The sequence below is a fragment of the Aspergillus lentulus genome (genome assembly GCF_001445615.1).
Source record: "Aspergillus lentulus DNA, contig: Alt12, strain: IFM 54703, whole genome shotgun sequence".
Classification (NCBI taxonomy): domain Eukaryota; kingdom Fungi; phylum Ascomycota; class Eurotiomycetes; order Eurotiales; family Aspergillaceae; genus Aspergillus; species Aspergillus lentulus.
In genome coordinates, this window is record NW_028322115.1 from 3,067,036 (window position 1) to 3,091,851 (window position 24,816).

The following is a 24,816-nucleotide window of genomic DNA, read 5'->3' on the forward strand; positions in this document are numbered from 1 at the left end:
ACAGCACTTAAGACGATAGCCCTTTAGAACTTAGAAGAAATAATATGATATCATCATGAAGCAGCAGGATCTAGCAATTATCCCTCCAACTCTCGCTGACCGGTAAATCTCACGCTACGGACTAGGGGTAGTCTGGGGGAACTGGCATATAACTCGGCCCGATATACCTAAAATCCACGAACGGCACGACCACTACTTTGCAGTAGTAGTCTGTCCAGGCATAAGCAAAGGGCCTATTATCTTACTAATTGAAACGAGGTGATCAACACACCTACATATCCCAAAAGGGTAAATGTACATTCGCCCACACTGCTCATTCTTATTCAAGATTTGAGTCCGGGTTGAGGGGGTATCCGTGGTTGTCAGCGGAGCTTATACCATGTGTCGCCAAATGATAGCTCAGTAAGTTTCCCAGGCATGTGGGTTTGTTCTATGGGCTTCTGGGATGTGGATGTGCCATGGTACAGAGCTGTCCTGTGCCCATGGACCGAGACTGAGAACGCTTTCCTGTTTAAGGTAGGGACCAAATTCAAGAACGCTTGTCATGGGGAAAGGGCGAATAAGAGTACCACTACCTTATTTCGACGAGTATTGAAGTTGGTGCTATGCCGCTAAGTCTTTTCTGGCGGTATGGAATTGAACCTGTGATGTACATGGCTGTATATAATGCGCTATATATAATGTGCTATCTATCTTGACTGAATTGATGGCCTAGGAAGCCAGTAGGTATATCCCTCTAAATGTCGGTCTAATCCTGCTTTGCTCTAGTTCTTGCGGTACATATGGCCAGGGGATGCCTAGATTGGTCGCGTCAGCTATGTCCTGTAGCAGCCAGAAATACATGAGCGTATGAAGGAAGCCCACCTGGTGACTTGGGAAAATCAGAGTGTCGGCAATTACGACATTTTCTCGCCGACCGGCAGCAAAGACGATGACTTCAGCAATGTCATCCGGTGTAAGGGGTTCGCATCCACTAATACAGGTTAGCTCAGCGCTCAGATATGCAGCGGAGAGTCGTACGCATAGACTGCATCAGCCTTGGCCTTGTCACCGTAGAACCGCACAACTGAGAATTCCTGCGGTAGGCTTGATGTTAGCTCGGTTCTTATCTCCTGGATCCAGACACCTTACCGTCTCGACTTGACCGGGATCAATCTCGATGATGCGGATTCTTGTATCAATAAGCTCCTTTCTCAAGGCATCGGTGAACGACTTGACCGCAGCCTTAGTAGAACAGTAGATACTACCACCAGGGTAGGCTTCGCGACCGGCGATACTGCCAATGTTGATGATGTCTCCACGGCCACCATCGGAGCGCTTCTTGAAGATGGGAAGAATGGCTTGGGTCATGTTGATCAATCCAGTGACGTTGGTGGAAAACATGACGTTGATATCCTCAGGGTCGATTTCGGGGGCTTTGGCTACACCTCTGACCAGACCACTGTTTCCTTTTTTTAGTATCCCACGTCTAAAGCAGTGCGAAAGCGAGCAACTTCGAGACTTACGCATTGTTGACCAGAACATCAATATCTTGAAACTCCGCTGGAAGGGACGGGACGAAGTTCTTGACCTCTTCCGGGTTGCTGACGTCCAGCTTCACTGGCAGTACCTTGACACCATCACCGACCTCCTCCTTGATCTCCTCGGCCAGCTGCTTCAGAGAGTCGAGTCGTCGTGCAGTCACGATCAGCTTCAGGGCCTTCGGCGACGTCCGGGCAAACTCCTTAGCGGTACTCCTGCCGATTCCGGACGATGCGCCAGTAATCACAATTGTCTTGCCTTCAAGGCGCTTTGCCATTGCGGTTGCCATTGTGCGTTTTACAAGTGTCGCCTGAGATGTAGGGGTGAAAATGCTCGTTCTAGCCGAAGGGGTGAATGCGGAGAGATAAGTAAAAGATCGGAGGAAGCTTATTGATTTGCTGATCTGCTTCATAAATGAATTTCAGCCTGCAGTAAGAAGCCTAGAGATCAAGAAGGAGTAGGAATTTAAGAGAAGGACAGAGAATTGAGGCCCGTATTATGACTCTTCGTCCAGATAACAAGCCGAAAGCCGGCATCACATCATCTGCGGGGAAGCCGAATGATTGGCGGGGCTATTGTCTGCCTTAGAAGTTCCGCCAGTGTCTGTCGGCTGAAGGTTTGACCGATCGGATTTGCCCCGACTCTGGTGAAAACATGTCCAGCACACAGAAAGGAGTGTGTGAGTTTGATCTTGCTCTGCATCACAACGGAGTATTTGAGCTCCAGACAATATCTCCTTCGTTTCCTGAGCTGCTTCTCAGCTCAGAAACCTGTTGGCGACAAGCTTTCTAAAGGAATGGCTCGGAAAAGGCCTGAAGATGAACAAGCTGTGTAGGGAATCATCTCATCAATTCTTGCTGTATTCGTGTCTTATCCAGGTAGGGACATAGAACACACTGAATGTAATCAGCTAACTTCGATTGAGCTCATTTTGGTGATGAGGAACGAAGTGACAACGGACTGTGCACCATCAAAAGTGCTCAGGGCAAGCTTGAACTTCGCTTAAGACAGTTGGCATTGCCAAAGCCATTTATAAATTTACCGTGGAGATTATCCGCATCATTGCTTCTTAATGATATGACATGCATTCTCTTCCTTTGTAGATATCTAGCGCTCAACCCCCGCGCGCACCCTCCTGTGGGGTCAAGGTACATATCGAGGACGGAGAAGGCTAGGCATTCCTTTGGCAATCACCACTCTAGACTACATTATCACAGAGATCACCAATCCATTTTGATCTTCGACCGTTGGATGTCCCCATTTGTTGCTGAACCCCGATAGAGTTCAATAGTGCTTCAACGCTATTTCTGCGTCCCAGGAACTTGCCGGCTCGAATACGTCGGACACGGAATTGCTTCAATGCAAGGTCACTTTGAAACCTAATCCCAGGTCCCCGGATTCAGACAATGCCATTGTAAACCGTAAATTGTCTACACAGGGCCTGGTATCGTCGATTCCTCGGTCTCTGGACCCAGTCCGGGAACTCGAATGCCTTGAGATACCGATACCCCTATTATTTGCTACACGATATATCAGTAATGATCACTTGCGGGTGTGTATTGGTAGACGTCATCGAAAGCTAAAGCTGCACAATGTCCTTTGATCGCAGCCACCACGGACAGTCATATCACGCTTCCTACAAGGTGTTTAGAAGACCTGGTTCTGATCATGATAGACTGTCTCTAGCCAGAATGTCATCGACTCATGTTGTACCAAGTAGACGGCAGATTATTTGCCTCGGCCATGCCTGGGATCCATACGAGACGCTTGGGTCTGGTCTATCCGCACCGGAGCACGATCAAGCAACGACAGTTGGACCGACCAGGACCCTGACTTGTCTTTCAGGGATGATGATTTCCTTTCTCCCCATGTGCCAAGACACCGAAAAGCGCCATCACAGTCCGGCTGTCGATCACTGCAGGTCACGGTGATCCATTTCTACTTAAGTAGCGCAAGCCCCACGGCCAGATCTAGTTCAGAATGAGTCTATATCACCTGTAGGTCTATCATATAGATGAATGAGCTGAATCTCATTGTCCTTATTGAGCCTGGTCGAGTCAGAGATTGCCTATTAATGAGCCACGATTGCTCGTGTGCTGATGTCTCAATGAGAAGTCCCGCATTTGGCTCTCTGGTCCACTTGGGAGGACATGCGCCAAAAACGTTCTAAACCCACGAAGATCCACAGTCTAGCGATGATTGACAGGCTCGCTTCGAGGAGACATTCCTAAAGAGGATAATGAGGTGGCAACGCCATCTCTAAACTTCAGCAGATATCTTCCTCCATACGGGTCCTAGCACTGAGGACGTTCTGGATTTCGACATACCTAATACACAGAGTATGTGTGTAGATTTGATGCTCTTACAGACCCCCCATTGTCTTATCAATCGCTGCACGAAGTTGCTAAGGTAGTAAGCCATCCGATGATCCGACCAGTGGCGTTTCGGAGTTTGGCTAGTACCTGGCTTAGCTCTCGAAGTGCCTGTCTCTTTCCACTCGGAGAATCATCCCCGCTTCATGTCCAAGGAGAGCGGCAAATTCACTAGTCCGTCGGGACGGCCGACACAGAACAAGGCCTTGAATCGAATATGCAGTCGTGCTGCATGCGCATAATTCTCTTCCTAGCAGAGTTGATGGATGACACTTTGACCGAAGACTATGAAGCGTCCCATATTTTACCGAAATAGCACAGCTGTTTACTAGAAAGGGCATTCATCATCCCGTGGTAGTATACTCCTCAGTGAAGTTAACGAGACGGCCGTCAATTTCTGTAGTCTACAAGCGATGATTTGTTGAAGTTATTTCATGTTCCTTACGAATCCCAGAGCTAGGCACGAATGATGACACATGTTGCTGCAGTTCCATTACTAGACGCTCCACCGTCGCCAACTCCGGGTTGAAGATCAGCGGCACTAAAGCTTTCCAGGGCATTGCGAACATATGGCAAGCATTTCCCGGCTCGTGCGCTTGGGGGATTTGGAAGTGATCTGACAACACTATTGAGCTCTCTACCGTGCCTCTGGTTCATGTGGGATGTGGGTGGGGAAAGCAGTACCTAGGACTTAGGAGGTCGTACAACCCAATTAAATAATAGCCTCTGCCATATTATCGACGTCGTTTATCAGTGCAAACAAACTCATACTCCTTGACGCCTTCATCTCAAATAGGGTCTAATTGACCTGGCCGTTCCTTACCATTCAACGGGGGTTTCCCAAGCGAAAGTGCTATACAACCTATGCAAGGAATCTGGTTGATCTTGTCTGGCTTGCAGAAGGCCGGATATTGTCAACAACTTCTCGAATCGCGCATCACACTCTTTTCGTAGTATTCAGGCGACACGCTCATTTGGCGACACACTCTTTACACTTCCAAGATGCACGCGCCGTTAGGACATTTCATACTATCTCGCGATGAGGACGATGGAGCATCACGGGGACAACAGGCAGTGGTGGTAACAGGCGTATTGACCGGACTGGCGATTCTAATCGTTGCGATGCGGCTGTTCGCGCGGATCGGCTTGATGAAGCTGAGAGGTCGCGAAGACTACACGATCGTCGTGGCCCTGGTTAGTGAAGATCTGGCCTTCTGATTGCAATCCACCACTGACTGGAATTGTTAAAAGGTCTTTTCAATCGTCTACTTCGCATTGGTCGTTGCCCGTAAGGAATTTCGCAGTGTCTCTCACTGGGAAAGAAACACACTGATCTGACTTTCACACACAGAGGTCCATTTCGGTCTTGGAATACATTCCGATAAACTTCCTACTGCTACACTGAAACAGCAGCTCAAGGTGGGTGCTGCCAGCCTAATACGTACGTCACTATGGTAGTTGACAATACCTGATATAGCGACTCTGGATAGCGATTCCGTTCTACAATGCGAGTATGGCTTTTAGCAAATTCTCCATTCTGTTTCAATACTTGCGCATCTTTCCCAGCCGCCGGTTTCGATTTGCTTGCCACACCGTGATGGGTATCGTCGCATTGTACTCGACATGGGCTATTGTCAGCGCATTCGTGAACTGTGTTCCTATAGCGAGGTTCTGGGACCGAGATATTCCCGGCTCCTGTCTCAGTTTCGAAGCTGTCTGGTTCTTTAACGCGTCCATGAACATCGCTACCGATCTGACGCTGCTTATCATGCCGATGCCACTCATTTCTCAACTCCAACTTCCCCGTATGCAGAAAATTGCCCTCATGGCTGTCTTTGCCGTCGGTTTACTGTGAGTTTGCCCTGTACGGAACGGTCTGTCGGTTGCTTACATTCGATAGGGTTGTTATCACCAGCATCCTTCGTCTGTCGAGTCTACGAACAGTCGCTCAAAGCCCAGACACGTCATGTAAGCCTCCTTGCCATGTTTGTTGCAAAGTTATCTCTAACCGTACAACAGACAGCAACGTAGGTGCCGCCTACTGGACCGCGGCTGAATGCAATGTCGCCATCATATGTGCTTGCCTCCCCTTCCTTCGACCCCTTATCAGCCGCATCTTCCCCAGACTACTGTCCACTAAGAGCTACAACAAATACACGGGACAACCGACGATGGGTACAGCCAACCGGTCACGGAGGACTCAGCTCTACTCGCGGGACCGGGACTATGGCCTGTACACCATCGATATCGAAGCGACTGATGTGAAACGAGGATCTACGGGAGGCATCGAGGTCACCACAGAGATGACGGTACAGGAGTCCTCGCAGCACGATGAGTCGACGAGTCAGCGGCGGCTAGTGATGCAATAATAACTTTATGCCGTGATGTTTGTTCATTTTTAATTCTTCCAGATGCTTATCGATCTTCTTCGTTATACTCAAGTCTGATGTCTTCGATGTACATATATCCCTATTCTTTCTCGTCTTTCTCTACCAGACATTGACTTTCCTATAATGATGATAATAATGAAAGGTATGGAGCCCAGAGTCTCTCGCGTTTCCAGATCTCCGACAAAAGCTGTTACGAACTTTGCTCTTTACTGATTGTTAGCATTTGGCGGAGCTATCTGTACTACGAAAGTATATTGACATGTGACTCAGATCATGGTATATATAGCAGCTGCACCCTCTTTGACTACTATTTCGACATCCAACTAGCAAGGATGATCCTTGCATGAATTCAACTACAGCAAAAGCAAGACTAATCAGCCGAAGCTTAACCCAGCCACAATGCACTTATCAGTCACGATCAGCAACTAAATAGCCAACATACCTCTCACTGTGTTTCGAACATGGAAACTATCAGTCAATTCGAGACGACACTGCAATGCTCGCTCTCAGTGAATCAATCACCGTTATACTGGATCAACATACATATCCGAGCGCAATGCGGTCACGCACACTGTATTACTCTCATCATGTCATGAACTGTCTCAAATGTCGACGATTCAACCTATAGATCTGAGTGGCTTCGGATCGGCCCGCCAGGTCGATGTCATGATGACCCGATCACCATCTACGGGGACAATAGAGACCAGCACCCTCAACATGTACTCAGGATCCAATTCTCACTCAAGACACCAGTAGCAGCAGAAAGAGTCCATCGACATGCCGACCGCCCTCCGCACCTTCACCCTCAACTTCGTCGGCGACGTCATGCTCGGCCGCCTCGTCGACCAACTCTGGCCCCAGCACGTCGACAACGCCCACGAACGCCGCATCGTCTCCTACTTCATCGAGCGCTACCCCTACCTAAGCAACTACACCCACCGCGACCCCTGGGGCTCCGCGCTACCACTCTTCCACAACTCCGACCTCAACCTCATCAACCTCGAAACCTCAGCAACAACCACTAACGACCCCTGGCCTAACAAGGCCTTCAACTACCGCATGCACCCCGCGAACGCCGCAGCCCTGCGCGAAGCCCGCATCGACTACGCCAGCCTTGCAAACAACCACACCCTCGACTTCGGCACAGACGGCCTAATTGAGACAGTCTGGACGATGAAGGAGTCCAAGATCGCGTTCGCGGGAGCCGGCGAGACCACAGACGAGAGCCGGCGGCCGGCGATCCTGCGTCTTCCGCGCTGCGCAGCGGCCGCGCATCACGGACACGCACACGCACAGGACAACCATGATCAATCGGGCAAATCTTACAGCGTGCACGTCTGGTCGGCCTCGGACCACCCGCGCGACTGGGCCGTCGTGTCAAACTTCCACCTAATCGACTACTCGGCGCGAACAAGAGAGCACCTGCGCACGCTGCTAACTTCACCTCCAACGTCTCCGGACACGGCCGACAAACCCGCGCTCAAGATCTTCTCCGTCCACTGGGGACCAAATTATACGTGGCAGCCGGAGGAGAAGATCCGCTCGCTAGCGCATTTCCTGATCGACGAGTGCGGCGTGGACATTGTGCATGGCCATTCCTCGCACCATGTGCAGGGTGTCGAGCGGTACCGGCGGAAACTCATCATCTATGGGTGTGGAGACTTTGTGGATGATTATGCGTTGAACGAGGAGTATCGGAATGACCTTGGAGCTGTGTGGAGGGTATGTGTGAGGGAGGAGCAGGATGAGGAGAGTGCTGGCCCGGAGAGTTGTAGGTTAGTGTTGGATCGGCTGGAGATCTTTCCGACCCGTTGCGATCGTTTTCAGGTAACTTTGTTGGATCCTGATGATGATGATCATCTCTGGGTGAAGAGGAAGATTACCCGGTTGAGCGAGGATATGGGGACCAACGTGCGTAGGGATTTAGGGAGGGAACATCAGGTCATAGTGGACCTGAGGGATTGATTGATACGAGGTGCACATTCATCATTGGCAATATCTTGCAGGGTTTCATGCCCACAGACGAGTGGGATACAACCAGGTTTTAGCATCAGGGGCCCAGCCCGTTAGTCTGGATCTCAAGAAAGATTGTGAAGTCATGATAAGAATTAAGGAGATTACCGAGATCTATCTAGATAAGACAAAGCAGTGAGCTCTCGTCTGTAGTACAACGCTAGAGTAGCTGAGATCATGAAATTGGTGAATGGAAGAAGGGTGAACAAATGGAACGACAAACGCCTCCGCTGAGGTTGCTCCGACAGGTCGCAGGAAAGAAGGTGACGATAAAGAAAGCTATGGGCTTTTCCGGAATTGCACAACTCCTGTGTATCTGGTTCAAACATACTGAAATGGTATCTTGCCAACAAGGTAAATCTTTGCGCCGGGTGTAAGAAAGAGAAAAAAGAAAAGAGAACAAGGGAAGTCATGTGAGACAATAGTGAAGGGACTGCGCATCACGCGCCCAGTTCCGCCAACTCTCGCTCTTTAGCTCGAAGCATTTCACGCATCTCCTCCGCCTCACGCTGCAGTTTCGCTCGGCGGTCTTCTTTGAGGCTTTCAAGTTCAGACACGCCAGGCAACGGCTGCGACGGCGGATGAGGTGCCAAGGGTGTCGCTTTGTGGTGTTGCTGCTGACGGCTAAGAGCAGCAAGCGACGGGTCTAGACGAGGTTCGTCGTGCGGGCCTGAGTGGTTAAGAAGAGTGGAAATCGAACTGAGACGGCCGGGAGGAGAGGGGTTGGCAGTTGACATGATGGGAGGAAGTTGGTTGGAACCCGATTCCAACGTCGTCGGGATGGAGGAAGTATCGGAGGATGATGCGGTCTCCGCAAGGGTTCGCTTCTTGGCATTGCCGGAAGCGCTGGGGGAGATAGAACGTCGACCGAACTGTGGAACGGGAGAATGACTAGGTGCGCTCAGCCGTTCAGGCTCCAGGAGTCTCGGAGGGGGAGGGTGATGCGGCAACGAGAGACTCCCGGTAGCACTGAAGTGCGTGAAATCTACGGGCGGCGGGGCAATGGCATAATGTCGATGGTTACCCTGCAATGTTGGATCCGAACTTAAGTATCGGTAGTGGTCATCATGACCGTGAGCCAATACCGCAGGAGATGCCTCTGGCGACGCAGACGAACCGTTGGACGAATAGGTAGCTCCACTGGGAGATTGGTCTCTCATGGCAGGCACAACACGTTTTCGTCGTTTGATGATGGACTTCTTCATCGTGGTGGGTCGGTAGCAACCATGCAATTTATAGTAGAGTCCTAATAGACAAACGGATGTTAGTATATTGATTTATCACAAGTTTTGCCGAGAGTCAACGTACCACAAGCATTGCAAATGGGATGTCCATTTTCGTCCCGTCGCCAAAGTGGAGTCACAGTGGTCCCGCAGTTTTGACAGGAGACCAGCATGTTTCCTCCTTCAGCTGATGCGCCATTCTTTCCCGCATCGTTTTCGGCTCCTGGAAGAGGTCGGTCGGACTCTGGATTTGTAGCTCTCCACGAATGGACGGGAACCGTGCCTCGAGCAGCGGACTTGTAAACACGGTTGTTGTAGGCAGGGCAACCATCGCATCCCTCGGCTCCGCCAGTCCCATTGCAATTCCCTCCGCCAGGACAAGAACCACCTCCTGAGTTAGATTGACAGTGGCCCTGTGAAGCGGATTCGCTCTGAGCATTTCCATGACCAGTTTGTTGCCCGCCCGCTTCAGAGCCCGGTTCCATTCGATTGCGCTTGGTCGGCCTAGCCACGTTCCGCGCTTTCAAGTAGAGGCCGCATGCATTGCAAATCATCGCCCCCGTCGGTGATCGTCGCCATAGAGGAGTGCTTTTCGTCCCACAGTTACTAGAAATAAGAGTCAACACAATGAACTCGAAAGAGGATGACTGAGGAGTCTAAAGATATACTGACCTGCAGGAATGTCCCAAGAACGATGTGTCTTTCTGCGCCTTCGGAGATGTCGAGGTCTTCTCAGCTGGAGGAGCGCTCCTTTGTAGTTCAGACCAACATTGTGCCGATCCGTTCATTGTCGTTTCCATTTGATACCGAGCAGGCGCTGTTCCCTTCTCATCCCGATGACGATCCGCGGTGTGTTCCCGGCCAGCTTGGGCCGAAGATATCAGCTGCTGGGCAGCGTCCAGGTCCTCCGCTGAAGGGTGCCGCGTAACGACATCAGGGTTCCGAGGAAGCGATCGTACTGAGTCCATCTGAGGAACTGAAGCAAGCATCGCCACTATCAAACCTCACCTCGCTATATTCCTGTCTCTGGACGAGAATCAGCCCGCAAGGCGGCGTTCCTCGGTAGCAGTCGAGGCAAACGGGCTAGCCGTGTCGTGGATGGCACGTCGCACCACCGTCCCAAGGCGTAATGTATGGTATCACAGAAGTCAAGCGTCGGTCAGGGTCAGGATAATAGTACAGAAGAGGTACAAGATGCCCCCTAAAAAAAGAAAAGTCGTAGTGGAAAGAGGCTGCAGCTAGTGCAACTCAAACCCAACAGAGCGGTGCAGGGGAGTCGACTAGTGGCTGATCCTTGACAACTGTTGGAAGGCGCGCAAGTGTCTCAAAAAGTTGAGCGATTAAAAAAGAAAGGTCGGCCAGAGTCAATACTCTGATTATCAATAACTGATCCGCCACGAAGGGTCCGCTTGTTGGCCAATCCGAATGACAGGTCGAGGTGGCGATCCAGTCGGGTATGCCAAGTGGTCCGATCCTGTCAGATGCCCGTTCAGATAAAGGGAAGAAAAGTGGTCCGAAATATTGGAAAGAGAGCTTGACGCGAACAAACTATTAGAAACAACGAAAATAAATAAACAGAAAATTCTCAGGTGCAGCAGCCAAGTGGTTGGGAGAAGAGGGAGAAGGGCAAGAAGATAGGATCGGCGACGAGGCGATCCACTCCGAGCAATGGAATGTCACTGGGAAAGAGTGACAGGTAGGGTGTTGGGAGCTTCGGGTATGCAGAGACTGGAACTAAAAGAGATAAAGGGGAAGACGAAGAGGAGACTAGCGAAAATGAGGAGTGGGAAAAGCTAGGAGAATCGTGAGATGCAGAAAGATTGATGAGATCGATAGACTGATTTGATTGATTAGACGGGGAAGTACGTACTTTGTAACGCAGATCAAATGATTGATTGATCGATAGATAGAGGAAAAGGGACGGAAGGGAAAAAAGTGGGTATTGCCCAGGCGGTCACGATGACGATAAAATGCTAATAAGGAGAAGCTTTGGAGTTGACGGATTTGATGGAGGATGATGACAAGATGGATGAGACGATGATGATAACGGGTAATAATAATAATGACTCTTAGATGATTGTGAAAGACGACAGTTTGCCTGGTGCTGTTGCTATTGCTGCTGCAGCAGCTGCTGCCTGAGGTTCTTATCGGTTATCGATCTCCCAGGGGGATCTACTCTACGTACACCTCGGGACAGCAGATACTGTTGTGCTGCAAGTTGTTCAGATATCCAAGTGGTTGGGATTCCTCAAGAAAGATACTGTTTGGTCCAGATGTTCGGTTCCCTCTTTCGACTCTCTGTGCTCACTTGATTGATGGTTCCTGATGTTTTCTTTTTCTCACTCATTTTTGCCGTTCGTTTCTTTCCTCATTGCGCCTGTTTTTTCTCCCCCGGATCGAATCATCTGGACCCCACCGATGCCTGTTCTGGTCTAGTATTATGGATCTTCCAGGAATGCGCCTTCCCCTTTTAATAAGTAGCGTATATGTGATAGAATAAGCCTGTTTGTTCCTGCTGCTATTGGTGAATGTCATTCCATCCCTCATGTCAGCGTTTTTCTAATGATTTTGATTGGCTGTAGATGTCTTTCTATCTCTTCGGTGAGTTTCTAATCTATCGCATCAGCTCCACCCTCTGGGATTATTCTTACCTAACCTAATCTACCGTCTCGGCATTCGTAGTCTAAGCATTCAGGGTCTGTTGTCAGCATCGACAGTGGAATACTATTATTCATCACATGTAAAATATAGTAATCACAAAACGTTTCTCCATCTGCTTTTTTAATGAGTTTTACAACATGCAGAAGGTCTGCGAGCCAAGCTAGGCTGCAAGAGGTTCTGTTGAGATTAAAGATACTATACACACACCATGGGCGCACAAAACACTTCGAGGCTGATATGCTAGGACTATAGAGAGACACAGCTTAAATATGGAAGTTCATTATCATACTCGCCAACGCCTAGGAAATGAGGCAGGCGAGTAGACTAAGACTGTCCCGCATGCTTCCGCATGGTTTTGTGTTGCTGAGAGATCTGCGTTGGTGTTCGACAGGTACCCTTGCTTCGAGTATTGTCTCTTGTTAACCACGACGTGCGCTAGCGTAGCTTTTCCACATGACAACTGATATTCAACCATATATTATCTACATATGTAATACAGGTTCACAAGAAAAGGTATCTGTCCGCAAAGGACAATTCAACGAAAACCAAGAGCTCCAAAGGTGACAACATCGAGACTATTTCAGACCAGCGTTTCCACTCAATGTGAGATAATATACTGGTTCGTCCACGTCACTAAAATCGCAAGGCGAATATATATCATCACACTCGTCGGTCATCGTCAAGCGCATTATAGGGACATCGTTCTTGGAATGCCGCAAGTTTTCAATCTTGCGCTCAAATTACGGTTTCCAGAGGACCCGGGATAACAGCAATCGCGCAGTGTCCGGGAGATCAGGTGTTCCAGGTTCCACAAGGCTTAGACCTGTTCCGCACCCCAGCCCTGGTCGGCCTCACGCATGTTGGAGGGAGGTTCGATGGAAGGAATGAAGTCCAGGACAACATATCCCAGACCGACGAACCCAACGATAGAACCCGCAATGTATCGCAGCACGTGACCGTGCAGCAGGATCGATCCAACGAAGACATAGACTGAGAATACTTGTCAGAATGCTACCAAAAAGAAACGCCAAGCCAAAGAAAGCTCAGGAACTTACAGACACCTCGTCCCAGGAACGAGAAGAGGAAAGACGCATAGCGATAGACATAATCCGGAACATTGGGCATCAATTCCAGGCCGCCGACGACTAAGAGACCACCGTGTCAGCAACCAATAACTCTCCTCTGGTAATCAAATCAGATGGTCTTGAGACTTACCGAGACCGAAGATGATCACGTAGGCACCAACAATTACGGAACCTAGCGATGCAGGGAAGAATTGAGCAATACCACCAAGGATCATAATCACGCCAATGGCGATGTTGACGATCCGGCTGGAGGCTGTCAGTCACAGTTTCAAAAATCGGCTCGTCATAACGCCAATGCTTCAAGCTAAGCAGAGTACAGCGACATACAAGATGTTAGAGAAGTCCATCTTGAACGATGTTTGCACGAATTATATGCGTCGGTTGTCGAGCACGAGTACTTGGGGTTTCGAGGAGATATAATAAATCAAATCGGAATGGCGAGGTCGGAGCACGAGGCTGTAGCGATGTGCGGTCAAGGGAATGGCAGCGTTGAAAGCTTCGTCTGCTTGCTTGTGAAATCACCAGTGTCGCTGAGCGGTGGAACTGTTCGAATGTCGTAGCCTGCGCCGTCGAAAAGCAGTTGCCTAAGGTGAAAAAAAATCGTTGATCGCGTAATGTATCTCAGAGTTCTCAATAACGCAGTGGTCGAGTAAGACTCGTCAAAAGGTTACGGAGAAGATCGAACGGAGGAGAGGCTGGGAAACCAAGGAGATGAGCAACGGATGGGGCTTTGGAGCTTCCTGGTTCCAGTTGGAGTCGCAACCAGCCGATCCGCCAAGCCCTTGACGGTGGCTGACTCATCCGTAGCCACCAGCCACTGACTGCGGCCAAGAAATTTCACGTGACAGAGCATGGACTGCAATACAAAGACTGCAGAGGTTTGACATCAACTAGCCAGACCTCCAAAGGCTTTACATTACACGTAAGGGCTATCAGATAGTAGATCTTCATGTTGCAGATCCAAGCTTATAGTGATTCAGATTGAGCACAAGAGAAGCCGCTATCTGGTATTGGTAGTGAGGGAAGATAATGGTCCATTACTGCTGCGAACACGGGTTTCCAATATCATTTCATGGCAACCGCCCGCTCCTCACCTTGTGTCGTGCTTCCTCAACACCCGTCGTGGCATCTTCTTCTGTACAAGAGGCATTGCCCTTTCCTGGAGAATCAAACCACGTCCGCAACATGAAACGATCAAGTTATCAAGGTCAAAGGTAGAAGAACTCCGCTTGCAAACCAATGGATGAACGATGTCTCTCCAGCGCTGTGGCTTTTTCTTGAATCGTTGAACTGGAAATTGACCTCATTTCATTCATCCTGACGTTGCAGTTCCGAATAGGCTGGAAGGCTGAAACACATGTTGGACACCCAAGGTGTCAATTGCTTAAGTGCGCCCAATGTGGCCTAAGCTCGTCATATGCGGAATCAAACTTCCTTAACCTCTCGTTGCTTCTTATCCAACCGCACATGGGACAATCCATTTGCCAGTCTGCTCATCCTCATTGGGTCTCGATTCAGACTTTCATAGATTGCCTCGAGATCTGTACCAATGCCAAGCTCCTCCGCCGTCTTGAGACTGCGCGCATCCAAGAAGGGGGCCATGGAAGGCCAAACGCTTTGGACGTTATTTAAGAAGAGATCCACACCAAGGTCACCCAGTCCTTTGATTGCCTTGATCAAATCTCTGGTCTTTTTGCGGTCGTTTCCAGCTTTTCTCAGAATATTATTAAGGTCACCATCTAGACCATGGTCAGCGTGCTTGCAGAACCAGTCTGATTTCACGGAAAGGGATGCGTACCGTACTGCCCATTGACGAAGTCCGCCAAATCGCCCAGGTTCGTAGCACCTTGCTCTCGATACCGATTATACCCCCCGTCCTGTAGCACCTTCGTCCTTTCCTCCCAACTACTTTCCCCCAGCCTTCGGATATCATGATATCCTTCGTCAATGAGCTTATCTACCGCACGCTGCGAAAGATCATGAGAAATCGGCCGCGACTTCAGCATCGCGTCAAGCACCATCGCAAGCACCGTCTCCGGAGACGCAGTGAGCGGCTCCTTCGCAAGGGAAGTGCCCTCTAGTGGCTGCCGGCCAAACTCCTCGATAATCTTGTGCACTTTCGGTGATTCCGAGGGTTTAGCATGCTGCTCATCTTCAAATTGTCCTTCAGGACTCTCCAAGCCGCCTTCTTCATTTTGATTGCCTTTTTTCACGTCCTCGTCCATCTCTGGGTCTTCTTTGCCTTTGTTGCCGTTATTCCATTCTTCGCTGTCACTGTTAGGGTCCGCTTTGTTCCCCTCTTTAGAGCTAGAGTTTTCACTGGTCGGCTTAGATACTTTGTTTGGGGGCTGCTCTGAGTCGTCGCGATCCGATGTCTCTTGTACTTTGTGGTCTCGCTTGCGCTTCTCGGCGACTGGGACTGGGGTGCCGTCGGTTTCGTAGTCTTCTACGGCGGGAGATTTGTACTTCATTGTGCTGCTGCGATTTTCTCTTTAAATGGACATTATATTCTCACTAGGCCAACAAGCTGTTCAAAAGCCAGCGAAATTGAAAGTTGTACTCGACAAGCGTTTTAATTTGACAATGGAAAATCCGGGGATGATTCCTCCGATAGTGCCGACAGTTATGACGTCTACATGATGGTGACTGGACGATCCGCTTTTTGATCTGTCGCAGCACATTGGATGAGATATACTTTTCTCTTCTGCTGCAAAATACGAGAGGTAAACACTTCAGTAATTATTCTTTGTAGTTTATGTGTACTTATATACATTGTTGCAGCCGAAGTTGTCTCTGTATCACAACTTCGCTTTACTCTTGCGCTGCAAGACATCATCAACCAATTTGACCGCCTCCGCGGCGCAACCGTATGAAGCTTGGTATCCAAATCCCCCATGGCCATAGTTATGCACGACTGCTACACCGTCGATCTTCTCCGCTTCAATACGAGTGCCGCCTTCTCTGAGAGGCCGCAGTCCGACCCCGTGCCGGATAATGTCCAGTCCTTCAATGCCCTGACCCTCTTTAACGAGCTGTGGACACAGAGCAACTGCACGCTTCATAATCCGAACTGCTAGGTTAGGGTCGGGCAATGGATCCCACTGGTTCTTCTGATATGAGCCGCCGATGACCGTTCCACCACCAGCGGCTCGAGTCATCATGTAGACCAGCTCGTCTTCACCATCATCGGACCCGGAGATGGAAACCATGGCTCCAGGATCGTTGCGGACGACGACGATCTGGCCGCGAGCCGGATACAGCTTCTCGTCGCATACTCCGCCCAGCTTCTTAGACGAGAGACCGGTGCAGTTCACCACCACGTCGGCCTTCTTGCCGGAGTGGTGGGCGCTTGCAGCCTCCGTAATGTGCTTGAAGACGGCTCTTTTAAATATCACCCCGTTCTTTCGGCATTGTCCGACAAGCCACGGGAGGTAGACGGCGGTATTAATACAGACAGAAGTGAACTTCTGCGCGTTATCGATGCCAGGAGCTAGCTGGTCAGCTGGAATGCTTTTGAACTGATAGGAACGTCGTCAGCCGGGCTCGTCAGCAGTCTAAGGGTTTTCCAGAACGATCAAAACTCACGTCCGGAACAACATCTTTGTACCACGGATTAGGTTGCACCAGCTCGGAGAACCATTGGCCAGTTGGTGATTCTTGGTCTTTGACTCGGTTGTATACAATCGTATCTAGAATGGTCAGTCCGGATTGTATTACGTCGTTAAGCGCTGGAGGTCTACCTCGAAAATGGATCCCGGCCTCTGGGTGTTTCTCTGTCAGCTCCTTCAAAGCTGACCATGTCTCTCGTTCCCACCTCTCATGAGGACTCCCGGATTTCCCCACACTTTCAAGCGATCAATCAGCGGAGTGTTTCAAATTTGAGACGGAAAAAGACACCTACGGAAGATAGTTGGCTCCAGCCCATGGAGAACAGTATTCGATATCGTAATCTCCAGGCATATGTTTGGCAACTACGGTAATGCTGTTGGACGCATTTCGAGAAAGGAGATATGCAGTAGTAAGCCCCGATACTCCAGCTCTATTCACTTGTTGTCAGCATAAGATCTCCACTAATACCGGGTTAACTGGAATCATGGAAGGCCGCCGAACCGGCTTACCCCAGAATTACAATGGTATTTGTAGCCATTGTATCTTCTCACACGAGTGACTGAGTGATTTAAGCAACCTTAAAGCAGCAGTGGAAGAATATAACAATAGAATCTAAGGATTTCAGGAAGAATGGGTCAATGAGTCAAAAGATATACTCCTCTCAAGCGGGGTCTCGGCACTATCTTCGTATCAGACAATGCGAGAGAGGCCTGATTAGATAAGAGATTGCCACCTCGCGGCGTAATTTATCTATGTATTGTTGACAGTAACCGAAGCATTCGCTGGTTTCGGCGGTGTATGAGCGGGTATTGTGCCTTACCTATCTTGGCCGCGTAGGTCCGGGCGCTTGTGCTTGTACGTGTACTCGTCCAATCAGCGCTTTTATAATTTAAAAGTTTTTTGATCGTTTGTGTTGTTTCAACGTCCATACCAATCATTTCAGCCTCCATTCTTCATTGATTGCGATCATTATACAACTTTTGAGGAAATGAATCAATTGATAGAGCTGATAGCTGCCTGGTCTTACGTCCATAGGTTAAAGAAGCACTTAGCTGGGATCAATGCATTAAACAATCAAAGTATTGACATTTCATTGTATTCACGAATACAACACATTTCGTCATTGAGGAGATTTTACGTGTCAGTCACCAATCATCAGGCGTTGAGAGTCTCACCGCCTCGACCTCGGCCAGGGATTCTGTTCCACTTCTGCCACTTTTGTTACGTTTTCCTCCGCAAGTCCGGCCAAAAAGTCTCGCCGCGCGTGTGTTGTATACCAGGGCTATCTTCGCCCTGTAACTATTGCTTCACTATTTTCCTTTGTTTTCTTAACCCACAAATGGGTTGTTGTCGTCTATTAACTTGCGTCCGTATTCTAGATGATATAGACATTTCATCCTCCCCTCTCCTTCTCTCCTCCCTCCTTTCTCTCCTCCTCCCCTTCTTCTCAATTCTTCTCCTGCCACCATTACCTTTCTCTCCCTACCGCTCCCGTACGTCGATCTACAGCATCAAAGCAACTATGGCGCAAGTAATTGCACCAATGTCTCCTCTACACCATCTGCCAAGTCCTTCTCAGGGACAGTCCTTGGTCAGGCACACTACAAGCAACTTGCAGCGTAAACAATCCAAGTTTCCCTCCAACAATTCGTCTCCAAAACCAGCGGAACCAAACAACCCAGCCCCAAAGGAACAGGATCCAGGAGAAAAGTCCACAGAGGAATCGATATCAGCCGACTCCGATTGCGAGGAATTAGCACCGAGGCGGTCGGCAGCAAAGATTCGAAGCAAAGAAGCAGTAACACAAAGCCTCGAAATTCCATGTCTCAATGAGCTAGGACTCTATGCGTTCCCTACCAAGGGTGATGGTAATTTCTCCCTACATTGAGTCACCAGACCTTTGATTTTCTTACTTGTGTTCATTCTGAGGTATGCTCGCATGTGCTATCGTTCCATACTAACTGTTTCCGTTCCCAGGCAACTGTCTGTACTACGCCCTGTCCGATCAAATGTACGGGAGCCCGGACCATGCCGACCAGATTCGTCTTCAGCTTGCAGATCATATTGCTGCTCACAGAGATTACTTTATAAACTTCATAGTTGCCGCCGGTGGCGAGCGGAGAGCTCCTAGACGAGCAGCTGCATCCAGATATTCGTCTTCATCCAGATATTCTTCGTCCAGATATTCTTCTTCCTCGTCTTCGTCGGCAAGCCCGGCACCTCCCTCGTCCGAGGACATCGAACGCAGCTTCGAGTCGAAATTGGAGGGTTGTCGAAAGAATGGCACATGGGGTGGCTCCGAAGACATTCAAGCATTTTGCCAGTCATTCAAAGTCGACGTTCGCGTCTACAGCACGAAAGGCATTCAGACCTTTCGAGACGTTTATGCTCCGGGCAGTGAGGAGAGGACAATTCTCCATGTCGCTTTTCACGTAAGTCAACTGCTTGTATTGGTCGTCGATCGTCGATCTACTTTGCGAATATTCGATTAATCTTCTCGCTGTACAGGACTTCAACCACTACTCCTCAGTGCGGCATGTGGATGGCCCTCATACTGGACTGCCGCGTATCCCGAAAGATTTGAAATCAGATAACCGGGCTTCAAACAGGTCGCCACCTCCCAACGCTGGAGCTATGCGCTCCGCTGATGAAAGTGAGGATGAAGACGCTCGCCCGGCTGTTCGCCGCAAGATCGTCCGAGTTGGGGCACCAGAGAACAGATTGACCATGAAGTTACGCAGTCGGTCTTCCTCGCGGGCCTTGTCTCCTTCTCTCGTCAGCACAAAGCGCTCCGCTGAGGAGGCTGCTCATGAGGGTTCTCGCCCTACCCTTGGATCGAAGCGCTCCGCTGATGAGGCTGCTCATGAGGATTCTCACTCTGTCCTTGGATCGAAGCGCTCCGCAGATGAAAGCGAAGATGAAGATCCTCGCCCAGCTGTTCGCCGCAAGAAAGCCCGAGTTGGGGCTCTGGAGAACAAATTGACCATGAAGTTACGCAGTCGGTCCTCCTCGCGAGCTTTGTCTCCTTCACCTGCCAGCATGAAGCGCTCCGCTGATGAGACCGTGGATGAGGATCCGCGTCCTACCCTTCGGAGGCGGAGACTCCGCAATCGCATTAGCACCTAAGAAACAAAGCAGCTCATGCAGTCATGAAGTGCCGTCTGAGCTGTCTCTTTCCACCAAATTGAGTACTTCATCTGTTTCAATAAGGTGGACAATTACCTCTTTCGGCTGTTTGACATGACAGTCTGCAATAAGTGGCGCTTGTCGTACAGGATGTCCTTTATCTGCACTGCGTCCACTAATAAACAAGCGTCATGGCCCCGTACCAGGCGGCGCATGGCCTCTACTACGATATGAAAGATATGAAACCCGTGATTCTCCAAGAACACGGTACTGGGAGGGCACATCGCCCCGACACCCACACACGAAGTTACGACATTCCATATTACTGGCTTTCTATCGCCTTTTACTCATTGCATTGGGAGCCAGTTGGATCATTTCAGGTTGCTTTGAGCGTAAGGTTCACGCTTGCTACTTAGCGCTGGGCGGTTATTCTCGTTATTTGAGGGGCATTTTTCGATGATCTGGTTATCATCGTTGTCCACTCTGGTGGCTTTCAGTTTGGCTACGGGTTTTACTGCATCAGTACACGATACCCCATGGCAAGGCGTTTCTCCATTTCTTTTGCTTTTCTTTGCATTGGATGTTGACTTAATAAACTGGCTTGGCTTGAGCGAATCTTGTCGGTTCATCAACATATTAGAATCAAGCATTTGAGGGTGCCTGGTGCACTCCTCCTTCGATGGCTCTATGTTCTATTTGCTTCTCTTGTAATGAGATTGCCGTCGATTCGGCTTGTAGAGATTTTGATGTGTCTAACAAGGCTGATAACATGCCTTTTTGGCATACCAAAGCCGCACATAACCGCTAAGTATTCTTCTCACATATGAGAATTTTATTTCATTGAGAATGAAACATGATCCATATTATACATGCAGCTTGTACCAGTTGCCTTCTAAGGTATCACTATGTACAGAACGAAGGAAAAGTGAAGGGCCTCGTCATCAACCAATCTGACGAGATTGCACACGAGATATCTCTGTATCTGCTTATGGCTCGATATATATGAGCATACGAATAGAATGCCGCCTCATGACTGCTGAGGTGTACCCTCGAGATGTTCGTCATCTGAGCCATGCTCGAGATTCGTGGGTCATGCACTTGTAGTGGATGGGACCGTAGCGAGGAGCGTAAACTATGCGATTCCGCGTTGGGTGAGGGCGTGGTGATGCGCTAGTGATGGCGTCGGTGCCGGTTTGCGCGACAGATCAAGGGCAGGATTGTTCTCGACGTGAGTGACGAGCCAGTATGCCTGTGCTCATTCGAAGGATTGAGAGTTCAGAGTCGCTTGCGGCTGACTGACCCTGTATCTCAGCCAACTGTCGAGTGTTGTTGGAATGTATCTGGCCTCAGCCGTATGTTAGGGGAGTAGCAAAGATTGTAGAGATCGTCCACATATGTGCCCGAGGCCGAGTCGCCAGCCAATACGGTAGTCTGTGAGGCATGCCGACCCAGTGTGGGCTGGGTTGACAATTCTGCGAGTTTCGCGATGTCCACTTTCACTTCCTTACGGACAGTGATTTCTCCGAACGGTGAATGCTCCGCAAGGGTCTCCTGGGACGTTGCGCTCATTTTATCGCTGGGCTGTTTGCGGGACGGCCAGAAGCGACGAAGAGCACGAACAGAGGATGCGATTTCGGAATCGGTGGTTGAACTGGAGCGGGCGTTGGAATAATAGAGCTCTTGACTCAGCTCTTTTGCGAAACCATCGCCTCCTGTGAAGCCATCGTTCAGTTGCTGCTGCACTCTGAAGAGACGCAGAGGCGTGAAGGTAAAGTCCGGGTTGGAGATTTGGGTGTCCAGCGTGCCGACAACGCAGAATGGAAGAATGATACAATTGTTTCCGTCTGAATGTCTTGAAGAGCGACACGGGGCAATAAGAGGGCGTGCCGAGAATCTAGATGCTGAGTTGATATCAGGTGGCATGGCGGACGAAAGGTTCCCCATCGCTTGGATCAGCTGTTGGCGAAATGCGTCGGCGTCCTTGTATGCGCGCGCTGTCTCCGACTTCAGCCAGTTCAGGCACGTTGACACGGTCCACCCTTCCATGTGTGACAATAATTCCAGATGAGCAATCTGGAGACGTTTCATTGGCAGTGATGATGACGGTAACGGGTTGCTGACGCCTTTGGCAGTGAGTACTTCGAAGTAGTCATGAACGGTGGGGCGCATGACAAAAGAAACCAAATGAACTCCTGGCTCAAAATTCCGACCGGAGGTGGCATAGTCTCGCATATCCCTGAGATGAGCGGCCAAAGTCATGGACGGTATATGGACACGGCGAGATAGCACGGGAATAACGTTCTCAATTGCTGTAAATCGAAGCCCTGATGCTGCTAGGCGGGCAGCTTCGTGCTTACTCAATTGCCGGACAGTGAACATCATCTGACCCTTATTGGCACTGAGCCGAGAGTACCCCATTGCTCGAGAAAAGCGCGAGACTGGTGTCGTAGTGGTCAGGATGTCGTCATACAGCACGCCCATGTCCTGAAGAGGCTGTCGCAGTTCCTCAGCCAGATCCTGAGCGGTTACACAGAAGTGTTGTTTGAAGAACCCGTCAAAATCGCCTTGCATCTCTGTGTCCTCGTCGGTCGCTCCACCTTGCGGGGTGAAATGCTCTTTCGCAGCTTTCTCGGACTCGATTCGACTTCTCATAAAGGGAACGACATCCCTCACGAGTTTCCAGTTTCGACTTGCGCGGAATGCCCAGAGGAACGCCGAATGTGTTCTTGTAAGATCGTCGTCGTTGAAAGTCTACCAAGTAGCAAGGAGATTAGTACGGTCTGACGGTTCAGTCGAATAATGTGTTTGGTGTCCTAATCCGCTCACAACGTACCTTTCCGCGATAACGATCCACGATTTTCCTACTCGGAAGACTCGCATGCGGAGTCACCATGACTCTACCGGCTGGGTCGAAGAACGCACAACTCAAGACCACTTGGCGCGCCTTCGTTCTCGATCGTCTGCGGTCTCCGCCGGCCGCGATGGCACATGCCGATAGAACTGAGCAGGAAACACATGCCTTATCGCATTACCTCGTTAGTTTGCTTGTCGCCGATGATGAATGGAGACAACGTACCAGGACCGCACATATAATGACAGTTTGGCTTCGTGAAAGTTGGCCGCCTTGCTTGACGGATTGATCATGTCCTTTGTAAGATGTACCAACTGCAGCAGTCCAGTGCATACCAGAGACAGCGATGGCAAGTAGACAGCCACAGATTCCACGTCTCCACCAACTGTTCGTCCATGTAGCCCTCCACCGAAAGAAGATTACCAGGCCAACAGTACTGGCAAAGACGGCAATGATTGCGGCTCCGACTATATGTGCGACCTTGTAGCTGCATCGGTAATTGGAGATGCCAAGCTGACCGATGTAGTGCATTCCGCACACGGAGCTGCCCGTTAGGACACCTCCCATAATGATACGAAGATAGCCAGCCTTTTCACTGGTTCCTATCGCGTAGAAAGCTGCAAGTAGGACGACCACGGGAAGGATGAATGAAACTCCTGTGAAAGTCACGCTATACACAATCTGGATTTGGGCTGCTCCATCACCGAGGACAATTGCTCTATTGCCAATGAAATGCATGCACCAGATACCAATGCCGCCCATGGTTACTGAGGATGTGAACAGAAGGTACCTATAATGTTAGGCAATTGAATGAAACTGTACTTCGAACAGTGGTCATACCAGTTATATAAGCCGGACTTCGATGTCCGTCGGTGAAGAAGTTCGAGGGTAGTCGCACACCCCATCGTGCTGACGACGTAGGAGAGAAAGATGTAGCCTGCCAGATAAGATACGGCAACGGGCAACCCGTCGGGGTGATCATCTGAAGCCGACATTGTCAAGGTCGGCAAGATTAAGGATTGACTTAGCACGACGGCGACCTCATGAAATGATGTGGGAGTTCTCAGCGCATCTCAGTCCGTACAGATGCTCAAGGAACGGCTAGAAGGAAGAACAAGGAACGACTGAGGGAGTGGGCAAAGATTGAACAAGGTGACAGTGACAATCAGACCACTAAGACGGGGGATCTTAGAGTAACTGGAGTCAACTATATGACATGTGAGACCACCATGCTTCAAATGTGCCGGTTCCAAACTGCGAGTGTTGCAGCTTGAGAAAACTGGGAACATGGGCCAAGTATCTATATGGGGCTTTCTCATGACAAGGGGCGTTCTTATGAAAAAGAGGAAGCCCAATCTATTTGCTAAAAGGTCATTGGAAGTTGTCAACCTCCAAGACAGCACCGGTCCATACGGCTGGATCAGTAGCACGAGGGGACCAACGACTTATTGTTAGGTACTCCGTAGATGTCGATAATGGATCGAATTAAAATGTAGCTCGTCAGCTGGTGATTCTCGAGGACCAGGAAAGTTCCGAAAACTGGATCAACAGATCGGATCGTAGTTGGCTAACGAGGGAACGATGGGGAACAGACTTCGGTACTTAGTGAGTTAGTGAGTTAGTGCTGACTCCAGGCCTGGCCAACGACCAGGAAACAGGTACCTGGGTTCATTCTATTGGCCAAGTTCATATTAAACAATCAATTGTTGCCAGCAGAAGACCAGGGCCCAGAAGGCCAAGGTCTCAGAAGACTGCCTCGGGTCGGAGCTTTTGGCCAAAATTTCAGACTTCGAGACTCCCTTGCAGACCCGCTACAATCAAATTTCAGCTGCGCCATGACTAGGTTTCAGGCCCTTGAATCGTTGTCTTGAAATTTTTGACTGTGTGCACAGAGGAACTCTGCGTGTCATTTAAGACCTTTGTTCGAAATGAAGTATGCCTGGCTGGATACCGCTTTTGTTTGTT

At 49.7% G+C, this 24,816-nt stretch overlaps 9 protein-coding genes across 9 annotated transcripts; 3 read left to right on the plus strand and 6 right to left on the minus strand.

Annotated features, from left to right (window-relative positions):
• Nucleotides 1-764: 764 nt before the first annotated feature.
• Nucleotides 765-1,810, minus strand: ALT_6934 (SDR family oxidoreductase; the record flags this gene model as incomplete). Its single annotated transcript, XM_033559520.2, has 5 exons — nt 765-797; nt 865-973; nt 1,021-1,076; nt 1,132-1,441; nt 1,506-1,810. The coding sequence occupies 5 exons, from the start codon at nt 1,808-1,810 to the stop codon at nt 765-767; spliced, it is 813 nt and encodes a 270-aa protein (XP_033415411.2).
• Nucleotides 1,811-4,895: 3,085 nt separating this feature from the next.
• ALT_6935 (PTH11-like integral membrane protein) lies at nt 4,896-6,262 on the plus strand (the record flags this gene model as incomplete). Its single annotated transcript, XM_089600156.1, has 6 exons — nt 4,896-5,087; nt 5,145-5,181; nt 5,245-5,334; nt 5,384-5,744; nt 5,794-5,861; nt 5,913-6,262. The coding sequence occupies 6 exons, from the start codon at nt 4,896-4,898 to the stop codon at nt 6,260-6,262; spliced, it is 1,098 nt and encodes a 365-aa protein (XP_089455618.1).
• A 798-nt stretch (nt 6,263-7,060) lies between these two features.
• Nucleotides 7,061-8,248, plus strand: ALT_6936 (CapA family protein; the record flags this gene model as incomplete). The annotated part of the gene is made up of 1 exon (XM_033559518.2): nt 7,061-8,248. One exon carries the CDS (start codon nt 7,061-7,063, stop codon nt 8,246-8,248), a length of 1,188 nt encoding a protein of 395 aa, XP_033415409.1.
• A 488-nt stretch (nt 8,249-8,736) lies between these two features.
• sreA (siderophore transcription factor SreA) lies at nt 8,737-10,508 on the minus strand (the record flags this gene model as incomplete). Its single annotated transcript, XM_033559517.2, has 3 exons — nt 8,737-9,542; nt 9,605-10,125; nt 10,192-10,508. The coding sequence occupies 3 exons, from the start codon at nt 10,506-10,508 to the stop codon at nt 8,737-8,739; spliced, it is 1,644 nt and encodes a 547-aa protein (XP_033415408.1).
• Nucleotides 10,509-12,997: 2,489 nt separating this feature from the next.
• ALT_6938 (TVP15 family protein) lies at nt 12,998-13,612 on the minus strand (the record flags this gene model as incomplete). The annotated part of the gene is made up of 4 exons (XM_033559516.1): nt 12,998-13,170; nt 13,236-13,325; nt 13,396-13,511; nt 13,593-13,612. The coding sequence occupies 4 exons, from the start codon at nt 13,610-13,612 to the stop codon at nt 12,998-13,000; spliced, it is 399 nt and encodes a 132-aa protein (XP_033415407.1).
• A 1,078-nt stretch (nt 13,613-14,690) lies between these two features.
• Nucleotides 14,691-15,736, minus strand: ALT_6939 (uncharacterized protein; the record flags this gene model as incomplete). Its single annotated transcript, XM_033559515.2, has 2 exons — nt 14,691-15,004; nt 15,064-15,736. 2 exons carry the CDS (start codon nt 15,734-15,736, stop codon nt 14,691-14,693), a joined length of 987 nt encoding a protein of 328 aa, XP_033415406.2.
• Nucleotides 15,737-16,063: 327 nt separating this feature from the next.
• On the minus strand, nt 16,064-17,412 carry ALT_6940 (FAD-dependent oxidoreductase; the record flags this gene model as incomplete). Its single annotated transcript, XM_033559514.2, has 5 exons — nt 16,064-16,783; nt 16,851-16,954; nt 17,006-17,109; nt 17,167-17,304; nt 17,384-17,412. The coding sequence occupies 5 exons, from the start codon at nt 17,410-17,412 to the stop codon at nt 16,064-16,066; spliced, it is 1,095 nt and encodes a 364-aa protein (XP_033415405.1).
• A 984-nt stretch (nt 17,413-18,396) lies between these two features.
• ALT_6941 (OTU domain-containing protein) lies at nt 18,397-20,000 on the plus strand (the record flags this gene model as incomplete). The annotated part of the gene is made up of 3 exons (XM_033559513.1): nt 18,397-18,742; nt 18,852-19,306; nt 19,383-20,000. The coding sequence occupies 3 exons, from the start codon at nt 18,397-18,399 to the stop codon at nt 19,998-20,000; spliced, it is 1,419 nt and encodes a 472-aa protein (XP_033415404.1).
• Nucleotides 20,001-21,308: 1,308 nt separating this feature from the next.
• Nucleotides 21,309-23,846, minus strand: ALT_6942 (uncharacterized protein; the record flags this gene model as incomplete). The annotated part of the gene is made up of 6 exons (XM_089600157.1): nt 21,309-22,751; nt 22,834-22,861; nt 22,923-23,000; nt 23,077-23,236; nt 23,289-23,641; nt 23,692-23,846. 6 exons carry the CDS (start codon nt 23,844-23,846, stop codon nt 21,309-21,311), a joined length of 2,217 nt encoding a protein of 738 aa, XP_089455619.1.
• Nucleotides 23,847-24,816: the final 970 nt, after the last annotated feature.